This window comes from Drosophila persimilis, unplaced genomic scaffold (assembly GCF_003286085.1).
Source record: "Drosophila persimilis strain 14011-0111.01,24,50 unplaced genomic scaffold, DperRS2 tig00000191-arrow-pilon, whole genome shotgun sequence".
In the NCBI taxonomy this organism is placed as follows: Eukaryota; Metazoa; Arthropoda; class Insecta; order Diptera; family Drosophilidae; genus Drosophila; species Drosophila persimilis.
Genome location: NW_020825298.1, coordinates 14,777,747 through 14,801,512, shown reverse-complemented (window position 1 = coordinate 14,801,512; position 23,766 = coordinate 14,777,747). Strand labels below are relative to the sequence as shown.

The 23,766-nt window shown below is 41.1% G+C and overlaps 4 protein-coding genes across 4 annotated transcripts in view; 1 reads left to right on the top strand and 3 right to left on the bottom strand.

Annotated features, from left to right (window-relative positions):
• LOC6593802 (discoidin domain-containing receptor 2) overlaps positions 1 to 23,766 on the bottom strand; it is a 151,779-nt gene that overhangs the window by 18,562 nt on the left and 109,451 nt on the right. The window lies entirely within an intron of this gene.
• Positions 1,805 to 2,527, top strand: LOC6593936 (dopamine N-acetyltransferase). The gene has a single exon (XM_002019229.2). The coding sequence runs from the start codon at positions 1,820 to 1,822 to the stop codon at positions 2,477 to 2,479; it is 660 nt and encodes a 219-aa protein (XP_002019265.2). The 5' UTR covers positions 1,805 to 1,819; the 3' UTR covers positions 2,480 to 2,527.
• LOC6593799 (uncharacterized protein CG1339) lies at positions 19,190 to 20,513 on the bottom strand. Its single transcript, XM_002019230.1, has 2 exons — positions 19,434 to 20,513; positions 19,190 to 19,375 (listed from the first exon to the last, which is right to left on the bottom strand). The coding sequence occupies exons 1-2, from the start codon at positions 20,511 to 20,513 to the stop codon at positions 19,190 to 19,192; spliced, it is 1,266 nt and encodes a 421-aa protein (XP_002019266.1).
• On the bottom strand, positions 23,274 to 23,659 carry LOC6593800. The gene has a single exon (XM_002019231.2). It carries the CDS (start codon positions 23,657 to 23,659, stop codon positions 23,387 to 23,389), a length of 273 nt encoding a protein of 90 aa, XP_002019267.1. The 3' UTR covers positions 23,274 to 23,386.

The window sequence follows — 23,766 nt, the reverse complement described above, 5'->3', positions numbered from 1 at the left end:
TTCAAAAATGTGCATAAATTATTGAATTAGTGCGTTTCACTCCCTTCCTCGCTGTCCTTCCCGCAATTTTCACGCTTTTCGTTATTAACGAAATAAAAAGGAGCAACAGCAACAGCAGCCGAAAAAAAGGAAGAACAATTTTTAAAGCATAAATTAAGGCGACAGTCGCACACTTGTTAATAATTTATGCATGACGCTGGATGGTGGTTGGCCTTAGAATTGTGGTAGCTGATGGTCGAGTTTTATGATTTTGAAAGCTGAAGCAGAAGCTTGAAGAATTCGGTAGCTGATGGTGGCTTGTGTTAGAGTATAAGAAATTCGGTAACTGATGGTGGTGGTTGATCAATACGCTAGCTGATGGTGGAGGTTGAAGTATTCGCTAGCTGATCGTGGAGGATTAATATGGAGAATTCGGTGGCTGATGGTGGAGGTTGAAGGACTCGCTAGCTGATGGTGGAGGTTGAAGAATTTGGTAGCTGATGGTGGCGTGTGTTAGAGTATAGGGAATTCTGTAGTTGATGGAGGTGGTCGATCAATACTCTAGCTGATGGTGGAGGTTGAAGTATTCGCTAGCTGATCGTGGAGGATTAATATGTAGAATTCTGTAGCTGATGGTGGAGTTTGATCAATTCGGTAGCTGATGGTGGTGGTTGATCAATACGCTAGCTGATGGTGGAGGTTGAAGTATTCGCTAGCTGATCGTGGAGTGCGAAGAATTTGATAGCTGATGGTGGAGGTTGAAGTATTCGCTAGCTGATCGTGGAGTGCGAAGAATTTGATAGCTGATAATGGAGTATTAATATGGAAGCTGAAGCAGAAGTATGGAGAATTCTGTAACTGATGGTGGAGGTTGAAGAACTTGATTGCTGATCGTGGAGGATTAATATGGAGAATTCTGTAGCTGATGGTGGAGGATTAATAATGAGAATTCGGTAGCTGATGGTGGAGGTTGAAGAATTTGATTGCTGATGGTGGAGGATTAATATGGAGAATTCGCTAGCTGATGGTGGAGGATTAATATGGAGAATTCTCTAGCTGATGGTGGAGGTTGAAGAACTCGCTAACTGATGGTGAAGGTTGACGAATTTTGTACTTAATGGTGGCGTCTGAATTTCCGTAGTTTAATTCTGCAGCTGATGGTGGAGTTTTAATTTATAATCTCATGGAGGATTATAAAAAATTCTATACTTAATGGTGGCGTCTGAATTTCTGTAGCTTTCGGGTAGAGTATAAATGTTGAGGCACAAAAAATCCGGCCCTTGCTGGTGGAGTTTGGTTTCGTTTTCGGATTGCCCTTTCATTTGTTTATTTATTTATAACACTCGCAAATGGCAATCGACGGATGGGGTGCGGGGCAGGGCGGGGCGCGGGGCACACCCGGCAATTAGTTCTCGCAGATCCTTGGGGATGTTTTAATTATCGCATTGTACAAAAATATGGCCACCCTTTTGTGTGCCCGCGATTTATGCATGCGATTTAATAATGCAAATTAATTCGGTGCCTTTTGGAGGCTTTTGGGGGGGCTATCTGTGTGGCCCTTTATTTTGCTTTTTGGGAGAGTTTATGAGGCAGAGATTTGATTTAGATTATGATTGGGGAAAGGGAAGGGGTTCATGGGGGTTCCTATCTGTTGCACAATTTGTGTGTTTTATTGCCAAGAAACAAAGTAACTTTTATCTTTATAGAGTACTTGTCGCAGATATAAACCTTTATAGATTCCACACTTCTGTGTAGATAAAGCCACAAATAATGATATATAAATGGAAGGCCGAAAGCAAAGCCCATTCAGTGGTCTTTGCAGCAGATCGGCGGATACAGAATGAAGGCAAGCGGAAAAGATGGCATCAGCATACGAACGATGACCGAGAAGGACTACGCGACAGTGAAACCCTTTATGAAGGAACACTTCTTCACGGGAGAGCCCCTGGGCAGCTCCACGGGGGAGCCAGTGCACCTGCAGAACGAGAAGGACAACGATGAGTATCATCTATCGATGATCAGGCAGGAGACGTGCCTCGTGGCTCTCCAGGGCGAACGCCTTGTGGGCTTTGTCCTGGCGGGTGCCCAGTGCCCCGAAGACGTGGAGAAGCATCGAAAGGAGGCCGAAAAGATGGAGGATCACGCCTGGGGTCGCATCTGCCGCCTGTCCTCCAAAGTCGAGGGCCAAGTGAATCTGTACGAACGGTACGGGGTCTCGCGTGCCCTCTACTCGCACATCACCAATGTGGCTGCCTCGATGAGGGGCAAGGGACTGGGCTCCCGCCTCGCCGCCGCCCTGATGGAGGTGGGTCGCGCCAAGGGCTTCCCCCTGATGGTCGCCTACTGCACGAGTTTCTACTCGGCGCGACAGAAGGAGGCCCTGGGCATGGAGTGCATCTACTCGTTGTCCTACCAGGACTACAAGGATAACGCAGGAAGAATCATATTTAAGCCAGCGCCACCGCATACCCACTTTCGGGTGATGGTTATTCAATTGTGATGTCCCATGGGAATATTTCTATAAATATTTAATAATTTTTAGAATTTTTAGAATTTTTTTTTGATAATTTTCCCCCCTCTCGGGCATTCCCCTTTCTTAAAAAATGTGCAACAAATTGCCAGAACAAACAATCAAGTCACTAGATTTTTCCTCTTGACTTCTCCTTTTCCCCTGCCGCACAGTCTCCCCCCTCTTGGGCCACTTTACACGTTTCCAACCAACAAGCGAATGGCCTCCCTTTCTCCGCTCTGCTGGGTCCTGCAGTGATTTCATTAAAATTTTACTGTCATAGTAAAAGTTTTATTATAAACTCGAGAAATGTTTGCTGTTGTGTTGCTGCAAACGTGAGCCAAAAATAACACCAAAGGGGAGTAAATAGAGACAGACAGACAGAAAGCGAGAGAGTGAGAGAGAGGGAGGGAGAGGAATGCAACCCCGAAACAAAAAAGGACTCTGTAGAAATCTCCCATCAAAAGTCAGCTCTCGCTTCAGCTTATATAGTAATTATGCTCCTCTTTGGTCTGTCCAGACTTCACGCATTACGCCACAGACGCCACAGACTCCACAGACACATGCATATGCAACAAGCAGTGGCAGCAAAAGCTGCAGCAGCAGCAGACAAGGGTAGGCCTGACTAAGGGATACCCAAAAGAAGAGGGAAAGTTGGATGTTTTTGAGAGGGAAATTTCCTTGAAATATTTATAAAAATCAATAAAAATATTTAAATGGAATTAAAATAAAAAACAATACGAAAATTGTATTACTATAAATTGAATAATTTTAAACATTTTAATAATCTGAATAATTAATTAAAAATTTATAACAATATTGTTAAATAATTCCTGATAAAAGTCGGCTTTGGAAAGCGGAAAATTAAGGAATTTTCTGCGTTGTCAGCTGATTTTTCATCAATATCTCTATGCGGGAGGCATTATTTAATTATCATTATTGTTACTATTATTATTTTTGTGTAAATATATTTATATTTTTCTAGGCGAAGACCCTAGTGCCCGCCAAATAATAATTATTATTTTTGCAAGAATATTAATATATTAATAATATATAATATATGTATAATATATATATAATAATATATAATATATGTATATGGTATTCTTGGTAATTATAGTATTTAAAAGCATTTTTTCTCCTATAAAATTATATAATATAATATTTTGTGTACAAAAAACTATCTTCAAGTGTTTATTAGTTAGTGTTTAGTTAGTTAATTAGTTTACGGGCTGTTTATTTCTTGAGTGAAAGTAGAGCTGACATTTTTCCTGTTTTTCCATTTTATTGGAGTGTTTTTTTGAGCTTTGCTACCGTTTTTTGGTTACTTTTCAGAATATATTGGAATATAATATAGTAGAATACCGAAAGCATCCCCTTGCTCGGCTCCGTGTCAGATATACCCACGGATACCCCTTACATTCGAGGGACCTGCATCCACTAGTGGAGGGACACCGACCTGCCATCCCATCCTCGTTCTCTCTGTGCCTGTCCCTGTCTGCCTCCATCATCTTTGCACAGTCCGACACCTTCTTGACTCTCTTTTTCTTCTCTTTTCACTCCTGCCTACTCTCTACCCCTGGGCTCCTCTGCCTCCCCTCCCCTCCCCTGCCCTGCCCTCTCCCTGTCTCTTGTTCTCTCTGGCATTTGCACAGTTTATGTGCTGCCTGCCTGCTGCCTCTGCTTTTAGGGCTAATGTGCTCATTTTATGCAAGAGTCTGTCCTACTACTCACGTTCCCCCCCTAACCCCCTTCCCCCCCCCTACCCCCCCTGGCATCATGCACTGGAAAAAGTGTGCAAGATGATTTTTTATGCGCCCAACGGCAACATCTTTTCATTGTTTGGTGTTTTTTTTTTGTTTTTTGCTTTTTCCTGGTTGGGGAAAATGCAACAGCTTGTGTTTATAATTGAAATAATTGCAGAAAGCAGACATAATTATATTTTCATCGCTGTTGTTGTTGTTGTTGTTGCTGTTGGCGGTGTTGCCTCCACACAGTCATTGTCCCCAGAAGAGAGAGAGAGAGAGGGAGCGGGAGAAGAGATCCTGGCAGTAGACTGAATCTGAAGTTGGCTGCAACCTGGCGGAGTCCCCTGGTCTGCCTTTGTTCTTGGTTCATTTAAAGGAATAGTTTTGGGCGGAAACTAAAGGAATTTAATTGGGGAAATGAGAGAATTTCCAGGGTTTTATAGAGACACGAGAAATAGGGTAAAGGATGCAGAGTTTATGAAGTTTATAAAGGACTGGGCCAATTTGTAAACTGTAATCTGTTCTACATTTCGCTCTTAACTCTTTTGGGAGACTTCCATTAGAGACTCAAATTAAATAATTAATAGACATTTCCTTATGAAAGACGAGAATTCGAACTAAAAGGATTTTTGTTTCGATTAAAATATATATGGAATTATATGAGTTTCGCATTTTTAAAGAACGAAATTTCAATTTAGTTATTTCTATTAAATATTTTTCTATGATCTCCTTTAATAAGTGTTGATATTAATTTTTTTGAAATTGATGCTAAATTGCATGCATTTTCTTTTTATTGGGCTGTAAATATTAGTGCCTTAAGTTTATAAAATATATATTAATTTTAAATTTCAAATATATTTCTATTAAAAATTAAATTTATTTAATTTAAATATGCAATATTTTTATATTAATGTCAAAATGTAAGTGCTTTCCAATTTCGTTTTAAGATTTCTACTCTCGGAGTAATATTGAAAATATATAAGATAGATAGATAGGTTTTTTTTTTATTTTGAGGGTATTGTTTGGTAAGATTTTTAGTCCTATGGCCTTTTATAATGTTTCCTATGGATTTATATTTGGAAATCTCTAGCTTATTCGCTGGAATGTTATCAAAAGTTACGGGAAAATGGGATAAAAAATAATTTTCATAGATTTGTGGAGAAAGGACAAGGGGGAAAGATTGAGCAAATAGTAGCAGAAATTGGAAGACGTGAATCGATTCGAATTTCTATCCAATTCAAGTCTTTCTTTCTTTCGATTTGGTTTTAGGAGTTCGGGGCTAAATATTCGTATGAATTGGTATTCATTATATAATAGATTCCATTTCTCTAGGATTTTTGGGGATTTTCGCTAACCAAGGAACTAATAAATTGTGTTTCAATGGATTTGAATTTTATTCCTTTGTAAGAGGTGTTCCATAGATATCCAGCTGCAATGGAAGTCGCTCTCTCAGCCTCTGCATAACCCAATATAAACTGTTGGTTCTTCATTCTCAAAGATCCTATTCGGGGGGCACCTCGCTTGTGCCTCTGGCTACCATGCAACCATGCAACCAACTTGGCGGCTTAGGCTTATATGATGAGTCCCAGCGATAGAGAGAGAGAGGGGGGTACGATGAACCAGGGTCCCAGACGTAAGCCCGAAGCTGTGTGTTGCCCCCGACGACGTGGCCAAAGTTTAGCAACGCTGAAGGAAGGGTAAACGAAGGGGTGGACAGCGGAAGTTTCCACCCGAAGACGCTGCAAGGAAGGACGGAGGACACAGAGCCATGTGGCTGGTCGCTTGCGCAATTTAACTAAAAGCTCAATCAATCATCTCTTGGACGTACAGGAGGCGGGGGGCGAAGGGGGTGGTGGGGGGGGAGGGGGCACGGGCATCACCTCCATGGCAATGCTTAATTTGTGCTCATCCTGTGCGCCCAGCCTGCCCTCATCCGCGGGCTCTTTTGTCAATGTTGTCATAGAGTTTCCTTCCTTCCCTCCTGTCGCCCCTCCCCCTCCCCCACCCCCTGGGAACCCTGGAGGTTCCATCCAGGAGCGAAGTTTTAAGCCGCTTTTCGGTCGCCTTTTGAAGTTTATCTGTATCCGTGTGCCCCTGCCACCTGATTGCGGCAATGTGTTGCATGCATTCGGGCGGTCCTGTACACATATTTGTGCTGCCATCTCACAGGCTCTGCCGAAAGGATTGGTTGTGTGATTATTTGGTGTTTTCCTCCACTGCCAGGGTTTGAAGTAGGAGCTTAGCAAATTGTTGCAGCTAATGCGCCGAAAGAAGGATTACGAAGGATCGCCAGAAAGGAAGCGAAGGCGAAATCAAAGTGATTCCGTGTTTAAGGTAATTGCTTGGAAATTGTGGGCCACCGAGGGGGATTTTGGGGTTTAATTTGGAGAGAGAGAAGGGCGGACCTTTGCCTTAGATTTATGCGTGGGAAATCCCTCAAAAGATGGAAAAAACGTGAAGAAAATTCGACCGATAAATAGATCCTCTTCGAATAGGAGAATTTACAAACATTTCGCAAAGAAATGACTGCTCTAAGAACCCATAAAAAAATATATTTTCTTCCATTAAAATAAATCTAAAAAAATGCCCAAACTCTAAGAAAACTTGCCTCAAATATGCGCTCATTTTTCCAAGAATATTCCTTATCGTCTACAGGGCGGAACGTGCCCCTAAAAGCGGGCCAAGAATAATAGCCAGGCCTAGATTTATCTCCCAGCCCAGAGAATCCACCTATGCCGCTCCTCTATGCTTGACAGCCTGACAGTGTTTACTCGTGGGTTTTCATGATAATCAAAAGTTTTTCCATGTGTTTGTTGAGGTTGCCACACTCTGAAACCACATGCCGCAGCACTCTCTCTCTCGCTCTCTCTCTCTCTGGTTGACAAATCTATTAGTGCATTGCTCTCTTGGCGGTTGGGTGGCGGGGTTCGGGGGAGAAAAAAAAACGCTGGAAAGAACAAACATTAGCGTCTAATTCCCACTCGCGCAACAAATTCATCAACTGCCACATAATCCAGCAAATTTTTCAGCACTTAAATTTTTGGACATGACCTGAAACTTTGCCCGTCCGTTGCTCTCTGCCACGTTTTGGGGCGCCTCCTAATCCCTAAACTGTCGCAAAACTTTTCGCGAAGGAAAATGGCCCCCCCCCACACACAAAAAGTAGGAGAAGAGAAAGAGGAAGAAGGCCGCCGCCACACAACAGAAAAAGCTGAAGGAAAATGCTCTACAAAAACGGGGAAAAAAATGTAAGGGAAAAAGTCCAACAAAAGTTTTGCAACAGATAAAAGTGCAAAGTTTTAGAGAGAGAGAGAGAGAGAAAGGGAGAGCGAGAGAGAGGGAGAGGGAGAAAGCTCCAAAGAAAGGACAGTGAAAATTACAAACATTTTCAATTATCACAAGCCAAAAAACAACAAACAGAAGGAAGTAGGAACAAGGACCTGAGACCCTGCCTGCCTGCCTCCCTCCCTCCCGGCCACTCGCTTGATGTATTGTGTCTCTGTGGCACTCATTATAAAATCATCTACCGTCATATAATTACCGCTTTACGGCCTTACAGCCTGGCCTGTGCCCGCCTGATGATTGTTTATTAAGTTACTCGTCAAATGGTCGCCGTCTTCCCTCCAGCCTTTTGCCTGATGAATGGACACACAGAGCCTTTGACGGGTACTGTACCTTAGAGCGGACTGTCACCTGATTCTTCAGACCATTTTTCAAAGGGTTTTTCCAAAGGGTCCCACACAAAACAAAGACGACAGGGAGTGGGAGTGGGAGTATCTCTGTATTTTCGGGCCGGGTTTTTTGTTCATTTTTCATAACTTCTTGCGGTAGGCCTGTGGTCCTCCTCCACCTCCTCCACCTCTCGTATCTCTTCATATTTTCCCCTGGGTTTTGTTTTTTGTTTTTTGTTTTTGGTGGACATTTTTCAAGTGTCACTGTCAACGGGTGCCTTGACACGGAGGTCCCTGCCCTTTTGGCGACACTTGATTGAAGGCAATTAGTGGAGGAGGAAGCGAAACAACATTATTAACATTAACAATACCTGGTAGAGGGAGGGCGTAGAGGGGATATTCATGTTCTACTCGGAGGCGCATTCTGGGATGTGTTTTTCAAGAGAAGCCAGCATTTTCGTAGGGATATAGAATATATATTCAAAGGATGCATAGATACACTCATTCAGGTGGATTTTTAATGATTATTTTAGTTGGAAAATATTTTAAAATATATTTAAAAGAGAAAACTCAGTTTGTTTTACATTTTTCTATGCTTACAACTCGAAGATGGAGAAAAGTAATACAAAATGAAGTTTCTAGATAAGGCAGACCCTCTAATTTCCTTCTTTCTCTCTCCCAGAGAAGCTAAGCAGCTAAGGTTTGCCTCTAGGCTCAAAGAACCCACTGTTCCATGTCTATCTCTATCTTTAAACCAGACTAAAACCTGCTTAAGGGCTACCTTAAGGACTTCTTATATCAAAAGCTCCCCAATAGGAGGCCATTTTCTATCGGCTATAATTACCAGGATATTCTCATTGTCTATTCTATTCTCGAATATAAACATTTCTCTTAATGTTTTTTGTTCCAGAGAAATTTAGGGAGAAGTCACCACATTCTCCGCTCCACTCTCCACTCCCTGGAGACCAGAACTTTAAATTAATTAATCACATTAAATGCTTTGCGGGGACTCCCTCCCCACCCTGCACCCTCCACCCTCCGCCGACCCTCTTCTGTCGCCCGAAAAGTAAAAATTGTCAAAGCAAACTACTATTAAGATCAAAGATATGCCATGCCACACACAAAAATAATGATGCCAAATGCTGTTGGCACAATTATGCTCCACTGACTGCTAATGGAGAGGCGCTTAGAAGAGAGCAGTTTGCGGGGGAAGAGGAATGGAATTAGAAGACCGGAGGGAATGGGGAATGTACGATGGGGGATGGGGCAATAGGGATTGCCATGGCGATAAGTAGGCCTCTTTTTTTCCTGCCTGTCAAGACGAAAGCTTTTCAATTAATTAAATCATTTCTCTATGTTTCAAATTGCAAAATAATGACTCCCATGAACGATGTTGAGACCTTCTTTATAAAGTTTTCATTTAATGGATAAACATGTTAGCCATCGATGTAGAGGCGGGTTTTTTATTTTTTATTTTATTTTATTGCTTTTTTTTAAATATTATAAATAAATTCAATAAAATTAAATATATTTAAATATATTATTATTTATATTTTATTTTATTGCTTTTTTAAATATATCAAACAAATTTAAATTAAATTAATTTCATTAAATTAAATATAAATAAATATATTTTTATTTTTCTTTTTAGTTTATTTTATTGCTTTTTTAAATATATAAAAAAAATTGTAAATTAAATAATTTTAATTAAATAAAATATATTTAATTATATTTATTTCCAAAGATTTAATAACATTTTTTTTGTAGATTTTTGGGTTATTTTAAATCGGCAATGGGATCTATTATAAATTTCAATCACAAATTATAAAAATGTTGCTAAAAATATTTTTTTTTATGGGGACTAAGATTTTAAGCGGCCCCAAATTTTTGGCTTCAAATCGAACAAGGCTTGGCATTGGAATAGCCATTAAATTTTTGAAGAGCCAACATATCATTAAAAAATATGATAAATATATTTTACAAAAGAATGAATCTGGAATGCGACAAGAAACTGTTGGAACCAACAAAAGCTAATTCCAGAAATGCCTTCCCTCTGTAATTCCCAAACGAATGAAAGCCCCCACAAACCTCTCAAACCCCCCTCGCTGTAGGCATTTTGTGTGAACAGAGGCCGAGAGGGCCGCCTGTCATTTCCATTTCGATTCAGTCGTGCAGAATTGCCTTTTGAATATCAAAACAACAAATGAACAGGGCAGCAGATTTCACTAAACTTTATCTCAAGTGGAGAAAACCCCCTACCCCCCTACCGCCCTACCCCCTCCCACTCCTGGGCAAAGGAAAATGTTTTTACTCTCCAAACCAAAGAAATGAAATTCAGTCGAGTGTAAGAAAAACCTGAACAAGAGATGCGATAGGATAGCCCTTTTATTAATTTACAGGGCTCCATATTCAGGACTTCTTTTCAATGATTTAATTTCAGGTTTTCCAATGGGCAAAGAAAGGGGGGAAGGGAGGGTGGGGAGGGAAAATGATCTGTGGATATAATGCATTATGGCTTTTACCCTCCCGTCGTGGCCTTCAATTAGCGTTAATCAAATAAATGATGATACGAATGGGGTTTTTCTTTTTGCCGCATTTTCCCAGTTTCACATTTTCGCATTTAACTTTTCTGACAGCTTTTCTGATGCGGGTACAACGGAGTGCCAGGCCAGCAAATGGCTAATTGACACTGCGATTGAGCCGCCAGGAGAGACCGAGAGAGACAGGTGGGACAGGTGGGACAGGCCAGGCTCCACACTCAGCCTCTCTGTTGGCCTTTGCCCTGAGCCTCAATCTCTCATCTTTCAACTGTTGGCTCTTGCTCTTTCTCTCTCTCTGAGTCCCTTTCTCTCATCTCAGAATCTCATCGTTGGCTCTTTTTCTCTGTTTTTTTTATATTTTATTTTATTTAATGGCTTTGATTGTAATTTTTCCCTGTTGTTTTTTGTTTTTGCTGTCGAGAACCGCATGCCAAAATTTCTGCCAAATTGACAGAAAAAGTAACAACACAGAATGTATCCATCCATCCATCTATCTCTGTATATAAATATGTATCTCTGAAATCAAGTTAATTGTAAGCCGTGGACAAAACTATCTCTCTACAGTGGTTTCATTCAAGAAAATATGAATTTTAAATGTTGTATGGCATGGATTTTTTTTATAGAAATTGGGGAATACTGGGGTTTATTTAATGGAATCTCACGTAAAGGAAGATTTCAATTATCTTCCAAAGTGTGGCTGTATGAAATTAGTAAAAAAGAAGGTTTCTAGCACCCTTAAATGGTAAAATACTGATTGGGATCATTTAGAAGTATCAATATTGCATTATTCATTTTAGAAATAGAAATAGAAGTCTGTAGAAGACTTTTCCCTTGCACTTTGCGATCCTATTTTATTAAAATGTTAGGCCTAAATCATTTTTAGTTCGGTATAGGTGATACACTCAAATAATTCATGAAAAGTGACTAAAAAGTATCTAAGAAGTGGCTAAAAATTTAGCTAGCGGTTAAATAGGAAGCGTTAAAAGCAACGATACTTTCTCAGTGTTAAATTGAATGCAAAAATGTATTTTCTTGCCACAAAAATTAAGGTTCAAATGTACTGCCATTCCCAATAATTGTACTTTTACTTTTATAAGGTAGGAACTGCCTTAAAGATTATCTAACTGTGAATGTAGAAGAGTCCTGCAAGGATTTGACAGCAAAAGAATCCCTAGAACAAGGTGTTTTATAAACTAAAGCATTGATTCAACGATGTTTGCCATGTATTTATGGAAATAATACATTTTTTTCCAGGGACCTTAACTTTTATAACTTGTAGAATAAAATTTCCATCTAACGATTATTTGCCAGTTGAATTAAAAAAATTAAAAATGGCACTTATTTTTTTTTACTAATTTTATAAAAATAAAAAATAAGAATTTAAATATTTGTTTAAAGATATACGATTTTTTTTTGTTTTCTTTGAAGAAATAAGAATCTTAATATGTTTTGTTTTTTTTTTTTGGAATAAGAATATAATTTTTTTTTTTACTAAATAAGCATGTACATTTTTTTAAGTTACAAAGAAGAGTTATTTATTTATTTAAATAAAAGTTATATGGAATATCTTTTTTTGAATTGATGTTTTATAATATATATACAAAATATTCTCGATCTTGGATACTTAATTTTTTAGTTGCGGTCTCAGCTTTTTTCATTTCAATTGAAATTAAATGTTAAATTTTAATAAATTGAAGTGCAAAAATAACCCTTTTTTTGTAGGTTTGATAGATCTTTCGTACATTTAATTTTTTGAGCTACTCTAGTGTCAAAGCAATATATATTTATTGTGTGGATTCATTTAAAAAACCCTTCGAAAAAGGGCTCTTTGGATGTGCATTCAAATGTTCAGCATACATGTGTTTGCATTTCCCAACAATATGCTCATTGTTTTTACACCACTGTTCTCGCACACACACACACACACAGACGCGCACAGACGGGTATGTGTGTGTGTGTGAACTCTCGTTTCGAACTGCGAACTGTAACCAAAAAGGACTCTCTTTCTCTCTGTAGGCAGCCTCTAGCACTGCGATGTGCTGGCAAATGAAAACTAAACACAATTAAAACTAACGAACCTGGCAAAATTTACACAAAATAAATTTTGTTTTAAATGTTATGAGGCTCATCATATTGGGGCGAAGTGGCAAAGGGGTGGCAGGGGCGGCAGGGGTGGCAGGGGGGTACAGTGAGTGTGTGGGAGAGTGCTGTTGCTGCACTTTCCTGCCATTGCTGCTGCTGTTGGTTCTAGTTGATTTAATTAAATGCATTTGAATGCAAAATGCCAGTGCAATGCGTGTACGTACCGCCGGGGTTTTCTCTCAAAAACCATCACCATATGTGTGGTTTACAGATATATAGATACACACACACACACACACCCAAACACACACACACGCATACAGAACATGCTTTGATACATGTATGGGTGGCGTTAGTTTTGTAACTAAAAACAAAAACAAAAGCAAAAGCAAAAAGCGGAAATAGGAAGCTTATGGCTGGTGCTGCTGCTGCTGCTGCTGACAGCGCCCTCTGGTGTTATTTTATGGCACAAAATATGTGAAAGTCATCTAAGGGCCAAGCGGGGGCCGGTGGGAAGGGGGCATAAAAGAGTTCCTGGATATACATTTTCATAATCTAAAATGGAACACACACGCAACAGCAGCAACAGAAGCAACAGCAGCCAGTGGAAATCCAGTGCTTCGCTTCCGAACAAATGGCTGCGGGTTAAATTTAATCAAAAAGTGCATACACTACGTAACATATCACATTTGCAGTTATATCCATTGTTGAAGGAGAGCGAGGGAGGCAGGTGGTTACGTGGGAGGATAGGCTTAAAGTCAATTAAAATGTGAATATTCCCCCAACAACCAAACGTTGAGTGCAGTGGCAGTGGCAGTGGCAGGGGCTGTGGCAGGGGCAGTGGCGGGGGCTGTGGCGGGGGGAGGGGCAGGGTCAGTAGAGGATTGTGTCCCTAATTCCTGAGTGGAGTGGAAAATAATGTCATCCTGCTGGCTATAGTGGATGGTTGATTGATCTTTGGGGATATTCTAGGGGAAATTTTAATGGTATTTATACTGGATTAAAGTTTAAAGTTCTCAAAAATACAACTATTTGAAGAACATTTTTTGTTGGGGATTTAGAACTCAATCAAATTTGAGTGGAAAAACTCTTTGAGTGATTGCAGATTTTAAGATTTAAATTATTCTAAAATGATTTGATGACAATTCAAGGAAAATAATTCATTTGGGGTGGGATCTATTGAAAATTAATAGAATTTGAAACAACAGTCGGAAGAAATGACATTATTCTGAGTTTATGTTAGCCTTCTGGCATTTTTTATTTCTAGTTAACTAAAAAAAATAGAATAATAGAATCTTGTAGCATTAAAACTAAATTAAAAATAAATGAAATTAAATTAAAAAAATCACATATTTAGTTATAATATTTTAATTTAGAAGCTGAAAAAAGTGAAAAAATGAGTCTAGAATCTTTTAAATTGAATTAAAAATATAAAATAAATTATATTAAAAAATTACATATTTAGGTATTTTAATTTAATTTATTAAAAAATAATGAAAAAATAAATCTTTTTGCATAAAAACTAAATTTAAAATTAAAATTAAATTTAAACATTTTTTAGTTATATTAAATAAAAAATATCATATTTAGGTATTTTAATTTAATTCTTAGTTTTATTTACATTTTTAATTAAATTGAAAATATCTATTTGGGTTTTTTAATTAAATTTAATTGAACTTTAAGATTTGAATGCTGCCATCTTAAGATATAGATTATGTACAAAATATATGAATACTCGCATCAATAAATGATGCTCTGCCACAGAAACACAATAATCTATAGGTGGCATTCATTGTTTCAATAGAAATAATACTTTTGTCTGACATTCAACCTGAAAATAGATTCCCATTGTTTGAATTATTAAACTGAAATTCAAGGTAAAATCCTCTAATAAATACCGCCATCATTTGCATAAGCAAATAAGTTCGCAGGAAGCAAGCTTTGATGTTGCAATGCCTTTTGTTTCAATTATGAACGTAATTCAATTACGGAATTAAGCATTCTGCTGGCCGGCCTTCACAGGAAGTTTCCGGCGAACTCAAGAGTCATTTACGAGTTAATTTAGCCGGAAAATGCTTTTGACAGAACGCAGAAATTTAAACAGAAAATACAACCAGAAAGCGCCAAAGAAAGTGCCGAAGAAAGTGCCAAAGAAAGTGCTGTAGAATGTATCTAAGCCAAAGGCCAGGCCTCATTGCAAAATCATTGGAAAAGTTTACGATTATGGTAGTAGTAATCGGACACCCGATGGATACACCTGATGGATGCTCCCACTGGCTACTGGCTGCAGAAATATGATAAAAGGATAAACTGGAGCAAATTGTTCACGACTGAGCGAACAGAGAAGTGAAGTATCCTGCAGCTGACACTACTATTATTAGCCATGGGAAGGACTCGAAGGAGGTGCCGTAACAATATTCAAAATTTAATTGAAGACAGAAGAGAGAGGATAGAGGAGCTCTCTCTCGGGCACGCTCTGTGAATGGCATTTGGGGGCAGCCTGGCATAACTAATTGAATGCATAATTTACAATTAAGTACGTAAGCTACTTTAATATTTATGTCTATAAAATGCAGACACACACAGAATCTACAGGACAGAGGGAGCCCAGAGGAGGAGCAACACCCTCCATTATCGACCATCATTTGTGCCAACTGCAATAAATGTCAATTATTCATGAATTTTCAATAACTTCAGAGTCCAGAGGCAGGGAAAATAGAAAAGTTTACTTTTCATCGCTCTTTTTTCAAGGGGTATCGAGAGGGTATGCCTGGTAGAGGGTTTAGCTATTTCAAATATATTTAAAAAATCAAAGAAATTGTTATAGGATCCATAGTTTTTAGAGACAAGAGAGTTTTACTTTTTACAATTATATATAGGATGATATTGGATACTTTAAAGTCGAGAGACTTTTGAGGTACATGAATCTTTCCTTTTTCCCTGTTCTTTTTTTTTTTTAATGTTGTCTGAGCTTCGGAAAACTTTTTAATAATATGTAAATATGACCAAGAGATAGAGGGAGATAGTTGTGGAGAGTAAGAGAGACAGAAAGAGAGAGTGGGTGAGAGGGAGGTAGAGGGAAAGACATCGACATCGACATCGACATTGGCGTTAACTAAGGAGCACATAAAATATGATGGCCAAACAAAATGAAAGAAGAGAATTACTCGAGCGGCAATGACAGAGAGACAGAGAGAGAGAGAAGGAGAGAGAGAGAGAGAGAGAGGGAGAGAGTGGCACCGAGACGCCAAAAGCAAACAAGTTTTCCGTCGTCTGAAACGTGCTCAAAATGTCGCTCGTCGTACGGCAAGGGGGGAAGCTGGGGAGGCTGTCCATAGAGTAGTTATATAATGGTGAATAATTAACAGTTATTAATAATGACAAAAGCAGCTGGCGCCGTATTTTCGACTTCGAAAGCAGCTTACAAAATGTGTAGCATACTTTTTCGGGCATCGAGCCTCCCACAGCCACAGAGAGAGAGAGAGAGAGCGAGAGGGAGAGCGAGAGGGAGAGAGAGCTTTTTGATTTAAAATTCACCGCCAATAATAATAAAAATAAATCATTCTCTACCTCCCCGTCGCATACGCCCCTCCCCCCATCGTACACGCAATGTTTTAGTGGGACTTGGCCGCGCGTGCGGCGGCAAAAGTTTTTCTGTTTTTGGTGACTTTTGCTTAATAATTTGCCATAATTTATGACAGCACTGCTGCGTCGTCTTTATTATTGGATTTTAGCCCCTGCCCCTGCCCCTGCCCCTGCCCCACGCCCCACAGACCCAGTGAAAAGCTAAACCCCGAACAGCAGACCCCGAATCCCGCTATTTCGAACCTCCAGCTATGGATAACCCACTGCCATGCAGGGGGGGAGGGGGCCCTGGATCCACCCAATTTAAACTTTATGCCAAAACGTTTTTGAATGCTTAATTAGTTGCTGGAAAATACGAATAGGAGTGCGAGTAGGGGTCTCCCTCTCTCTCCCTCTCCCTCTCTCCAGGCGACAGGATAGTTCCCGGCGTTGAATGGGGTCTATTTTTCATTCGGGGCTGAGTTTGTTGGGGATTTACGGGGGGATGGGGCTAACGATCTAATTTGTGTGTTTTCTGCTTCGAGAACATATTTCATTTAATTGACATTATTAAATTTAATGGCAAGCACTTTTGCAGGGTTGGAATTGGGGGCTTTTTTGGGAAATATTCGGAGCTGGAACGTGGAGATTCGTTCTTTGAGATGCTTAGAAATAATATTTCCCTTCTCAAATCTTCGTCTATTCCATCAAAGAAGGGTTCCTAGGCATTGAATATAGTTTCGAAAGAGTGCTTTGGGCTTGAAATTCGAGTACGGGTCTCTAAAGGTCCGAATTGTATAGAGCCAGTCCCTTTTTGGGCCTTAGCAAACACGAAGAACCTCTTTCTACCTATTTTCTGGTCTTTCACAGTCCTTCTATCAATGTTTCTCCCAAATACAGTGCCTCATCAATCTCTAAAGGAGGCTGCCCTGGAACCATTTCTCCTTTGGAACTGGTTCGAGCTGGTTCCAATTTATTGAAGTGCCTGGAACCGAAAGCCGAAAGCCCTCATCCCTGGATTGCTGTAATACATTTTCTCAGGCAGAACAAAGCCTTCAAATGGTTGCCCATTTGGGCCCCTGCCCTTCAAACCCACAGACATTTCCCCACCCCCTCTCCACTCTCTCTGTGTGGGGGGGGGGGGACCTTTACACCTTTCCGAAATGGTTCCAGCGGCGGCAGGAACAACTGTGCCCACATTAAACTCAATAAAATAAATGTGCAGCCATAAATTATACAAAGTGCGTCACTTACATACACCCACACACACACACACCCACACACACACACAGACACACCCACGCATACACTCGAATATTCGAAGCAGCAGCCCCAAAAGCAGACTATGCAAAAATTCGACAAGTGCCACAATTTTTTATGCAAAATAATCCTTTCTGCCAGACTGCCGGCCGTTTTGCCGCCTCTTTCCCTCCTTCCCTCTCGCTCCGCCTTTTTTGCGCCATTGATGAATTATAGCAAATTAATTTTCCACTAAAAAGGCGACAAAGCCATAGGCATATAGCCACGCCCACTCCCCTTTCTGAGGGGTGGGGGGAAGCTGCTCTTATCAGAACATTTGCATGGCTGACGTCGTCGTCAAAGTCGTCGTCGTCGTTGTAGTCGTTTCCTAGGCAAACAGTTTAAACCATATCAAATTCGAATTCGCATAAATTTCCCAAAGTCTGAGAGAGCGAGAGAAATCGATTCCCCGCAGGAAGTGCCGCCCTCCCCCTCCCAAGAGTTGCTCCATTTTTCCACGTCTCTGGATGGCGGCGGAGGAGGCAGGGCTGCCCTCGCCGATGAGTTGTGGGCGATGGACGAAACTCCAACCAAAGTCTAAATCGATTATTATTTTATCGTCTATGGGGCTGCCGGCACGTGGGGGTCCGGACTCCTTTGTGGGGTTGTAAAAATAAATTTAAATGTACCGGCAAAATGTATCCAAAAATTGAATATTTCACGTACTCTCGGGCCTCTTTTTTTTTATTTTGGCCAAAAAGTAAACCGTCAAAAATGGTACGTGACTGTTGATTGTTTGAACTGTTGCTAGACGCACGATGGAGAGTCCCCCCCCCTCTAGAGGGGTGGGAGGCAGAGTGTGGGTCCATTGAGTGGGTGTCAGTGCGGGGTATGAGAGCTGCTGGATGATAAGTTCTTGATAAATGGCGTGCGAAAGTGTGGGCCTGACAGATGCTTGCATGAATTTTGTCGGAGAGTTTGAAATATAGCGAAAAAAGAGGCCACAGAATGGAAATGTAGTCGAACTGAAGAGTCATTGATGATTGGATGGTTTCAAGGTGGGGGGAAAAACTATTCCGAAATGCTTCAAAATGAGTGGAAACACATTTTAATAGCTAGAGAAATCGGCAAAGTTATCGTTTTCCGTGCGATTACATGTCAATTTTTACTTATTTGGAAAATGAAACCATATTATATGAGATTTTTATGGATTAAAACAGTTATTCTAGAGAAAAGTTTGGAACTACCCAAAGAATAATCGATTGGCGTTCTTTTAAACATCGATATAACATCGATATTGCCTAAAAGTTATCGAAAAGAGTTACAACGAATACTTATCACTCAAAAAGTTATCGATAAAGTTCGATAAAGAAACGACGAAGAAATATTCTTGAAATATTTTACTTTGGGAAATAGAACAATATTCCATGAGATTTTGATGGATTAAAACAGTTTATACATGGAATTAAACCAAAAGCAATCGATTAGCGTGCTACTAAACATCGATATACCATTTAGTTATCGATTAACGATTAGTTGTTGCCTAAAATGTATCAAAAAAGGTTATTTAGGCATCCAACGAATATTTATCACAAAAAACTGTATCGATAAAGTTCGATAAATAATCGATATACACAATAATATGGAAAATGATCGATTTGGGGTGTGTTCAATAATTGATACGAGAAAATCAATTGATTAAATTTATGAAGCCATCGAATTTTTCGATTTATGATGGAATGATCATAATATATAATTAAATTCCCACAGAACTTTGATTTATTTATGAAAATATTCGCATATATACTGCTTATAGATCGTACATCATTTTCTCCCGCCTCCCCCTGTACTCCTCCTCTACTTGTGCGTTGCACACTCATTGATGGGATAGTCACCACACGATAGGGTATACTGGATAAAAGACAGAGCCGTGAGGATGGCCGTCAAGAGATAATCAAAGGCGAAGCCTCGATCGCAGGTGGTGCCCAAAATAATCAAATTCTGCAGAGGTTCCAGCTTCTGATGGATGATCAGCGATGTGTGCTACGGAAAGCCAATCGATTAGGACTCTTTGCGGGCCGAAGGCACTTCCAGAACTCACCTCGTTGTAGAGGAGCTTTATGGCCTGAGTACGAGAGGGGGCCTTCCGAATGTACAGCCCGTGAATGATGACAATCTGCTGCTGCATCACGAGCTCTGCATCGCGCAAGCGATCTGTGCAGAGTCCTATGAGCAGGACATACAGAAGGGGTATGAAAACGGGACCCAGACACCCGTCGGCAATGATGTAGAGCTTGTTCTCGAGCTCATCCTCACCGAACATGATGCACTCGATGAGCAGCTCCAGTCGGAAGCTGCAGACAAAGATCATCAGATAGATGGAGGTGGACAGCCACGAGAGGCTGTCGTTGATGCTCCGATGGAGGTTATTGATGCGCAGATGGAGCTCAAAGAGCCAGAACAGACGCCGATGATAGCGGCCCAGGATCCCCTGCCGATCCTTGTGATCGTCGATGAAGCGCTGCAGGAAGGTGGTGATATTCCGGTACCAATTGAGCAGCAGCTGCTGGTAGAGGAACCAGCCCATGAAGCAGTACTCGAGGAGCATCCAATAGAGGAGATTGATGAGCAGAAAGTAGGACTTGTACAAGTACGAACTGATGTGCACGTAGAGCAGGAAAAGCTTCAGGAAATACACACCCAAAAGACTCGCATCGCAGTGGTAGATGAGGCCGAACTTTTGCTCAATCTCCTCCGATATCCGAAGGATCTCATTCACCGTCTGCCTCACGAATATTCGGTCCCGTTTGAGGTGCAAAAAGATGACCAGTCGCCGAAAGACATTGTATTCGATGCCCTGTGAAAAGGTGCCCATCACAAAGTTCTGGGCACTGCTCTTCTCCACGAGCGAGTAGTGAATGTAGACGGCCAGAAGCATTACAAAGTACACCAGATATTGGCTCGCGATGAGCACTATCTTCAGGATAATGATCAGCTTGTAAACTATCCGATTGTACTGTCGCTCCTCGAGGCGTCCGGCGCAGGGGTTCCACTTTGCCCGGAAGAAATTGCAGCCGTAGGCGATGCCGTAGAGCAGCCAAGCGGTGGACTGTAGGAAAATTCGATAGCCCACATGCGTGGGTCTCTTCCGCTGTCGCTGATACTCCACTTTGTGCCACATGACTGGAGGGAATGACTGTGTTTCCCCAAAGGGGTTTTTTCGGGCATTTATTGGGAATTATGATGGATCCATTAGGCGAGTCATTTCCATAAATTAAATCATTAGCTGCAGAAAGGCTATGCTATGGAACACTATGCAAGGGAATTGTGTGTTGGAAAAGCTATGAAAACGAATGGATAGTGGAAAAGGCTTTATAGTTTCGACATTCAGGAGGATCTTTCGTCAAAAGGAGACACATTTTTCAAGAATAATAGAAAGCACTTTATAAATAGGACATTTGGGAGGTAGTTTTCATGGTTTTTCAGACCTCTGCTCTGATGTTTTGGAAGTGCAGAATCCTCCCCTAAATCGGGTGGATATATACCCTGAATATCCTTACCGCTCAAAGGGAAAAGACCGAATTATGGGTGGTAATTACATCCACTAATTACAGATAATTTCTTTAAGCAAAAGTGTACGAAAAGTACCCCAAAAAATATGAAATTTCCCAAATAAAATATAAAGAATTTTTCCGCACCAAAAAAGAAGAGCAAATGAACTGCAGGAAACACCAGAAAGCTGTTCGAAACGAGATAGAAAGTTCAATGCACCGCAAGGTCTTCCTCAGACGAGACTGAAAGACAGACAGACAAACAGACAGACAGACAGGAGGCTGCGCGAGAGGTTGGGTGTAAAATGAGTGCCCGGAAAATGCAGCCATCGCCGCGGTTGCATATGGAAAAATGTGCGCTGAGGCATTGCCTAGACAACACAAAAACCCCATGGAAAATCCAGCACGAAAATCCTCACTCGCATGGCATCCACTCCAACCAGGAGGCAGAAGGCAGGAGCCCGAGGGCCAGACCTCCATTCATCTCTAAGCCTCGGCGGCATCATTACGCACGTCACGGGGAAAATTGTAAATATATTTCTATGGCAGCGGCGGCGGAGGCGGCGGAGGCACCCGTATTTTATGATATGATGGAAAAATCTCTACTCAAAATCCTCATGTTTCAATGAAATGAAAAATCTTAATGAATCCGCGCAGAGCAGCCGCCACCCACACACTCATGCCCAAAAAAGTGAAAGAGATTTGATATTTCTATGGGGATAGGACCAAAATAGTACCAGAAATACCCAGAAAGGGTTAAGATTTTGAGGGAAAATTGATTTTTTGAAGGGAATCAAGGGTGGAGTATGCGCTACGATGGGTTCCCGTTTGATTTGGGACTTTCTTTGTGCTATTTATGTATCAAGGAAGGCGCACACCTCACACCCCTTCAACCCACAGAAGGTGCAGGGGGTGTCCGGCGTCGTGTCAAAGTGCATTTCCCAAAAATCTGCCACGACCTCCCATTGACAGCTGTTTTGTGTCTCGCCTACGATTATGAGACTGTCACAAAGGGACGGTAGAAGGGGAGGGGGAGTGCAGTTATGGCTGGGCCCTAAGCGCCTTTTGGGTGCCGCCATCCACCCGCATTGCAGCATTGCACCCTGGCACCACCCCCTCTTAAGCTTAAGCTTTGCATTCAGTGCCACCCACTAAATGAATTATGCGAGGGTTTCGGCCTAAGTGGGGTGCTGGGGTGGTGGTGTGGTGGGGTGTGTGTGTGGGATTGGTGATTAAATGCCCTCAACCCCCACGCCACCTCCAACGCGAAACACTTTTGTCTTTCATTCATTTTCCCATTCATTCGGGCTACAGATTTCTCATTCAATTTTCTGCGACGGGCAATACGACGGCGGCTGGCGGCTGCTGCGATGTGCTCTGTCTTTCAGCGGGGGCTTCTTTCATGCCTCCTTCATTCCCCTCCTCCCCCTTTCATTGCATTGAATACTTTTTCGCAATTATAACTCGCTCTCTCCGAAAAGGAGAGTACAAAAAAGTGCAAGACTTGAGGGCTACGACTAGAAGATACCCTGGTGCTTTTTTGGAGGTAATTAAATCGATTTTATTTTGAAAAATAAGGGGGGTATAAGATTTTTATTGATATTTAGAGATGGAAAGAGCGGATTTTCGAATACAAATGTTGTGTTTAATCTGTTTTAAAAGATATACAGGGATTAGGAAGCCGTATTTCACTGGAAATTTGGTAAAACTTGAGTCTCGTCTTGGAACGTATTTTGTACAAAAGCTGAAAAAAGTCGGAAAAGTATCTTGTTCCAATATACCCTTACATTCTATCCACATACAGGGTATGCAAGTAAAAAACACACTCTCTCAGCCACACCCCCCCTTGTTGGGAGATTCTCGCCGTAGTCTTGGAAGTGAGTTTCTGTTTCTGTTTCTGAAATGTTGTAAGCATTTTGCTCAAGTGGTTGGGGTGGTAAACGGCTTGCGGCTTTGCCTCAAAACTAGACAATGCCTCATGGACAGGGAGGGGAGGAGAGGGGAACGTTAAAAAACAATGAAGTAAAGGGATAGGGAGAGAGAGAGAGAGAGGGGGAGAGAGAGAGAGAGAGGGGGAGAGAGAGGAGGAGACTGCAACGTTGCCAAATTGTTGAAAGTAGGCTAATAACTGCGGGTAAGACAGTGTCTTGAATGGCAAAGGAGTCTCTTGTCAAGTGAAGAGCCACACAATGCAGTCGAAACGAACGAAAGGAATGGAACAGAAAGGAGCTTCTGTGGGGAAGGAATCTTTTGGGGAAAGTGAAACTGGGCTTCTGTTTTTAGAGAGAAGCAAGAGGAAAGCCACAATGGTTATTGATGGGTTATACCTTCAAGTCCTCCTATAAGTCCCCTGCTAAGCCCCGATTCAAGCCCAATAAACCATCATTCTGTTGATTCCTTATGCCCTTTATTCTGTAGTCTTCTTCTGTGACGCGCCTTGAATGATTTGTGTAGAACAGAGAAAGAGAGAGTCGGAAGGCCTTGTAGTCTTCATCTGTTTGTTCTAGTCCTGCTTCTGGTCCTTCTTCTTGGCAGGACCTTCAGGGCTGTGAACATGCTCCACAGCAACGGTTGGCTGCCCTGGTAGATCCTTCAGTGTGCTCTTGTACCAGATCACCGATATGATGCTGAAGACGAGGCCCAAGACGATCCCGATGACTGCCAGGCCGGCCAGATAGGCCACATAGTGCACCTCCAGCATCAGATACGTCAGATAGTCCAGGATGGGCTGCACCACATAGAAGCAGACGATTTCAATGGGATTTAGCATAACCATTTTGCTTGCTGTTTGAAACCGGATCACAAAATACTTTGAACTGACTTTGAAACTGAAGGAAAAATCAGGGATACCTTTGAACAAAGGGAAATCCCAAGGAAAACTCC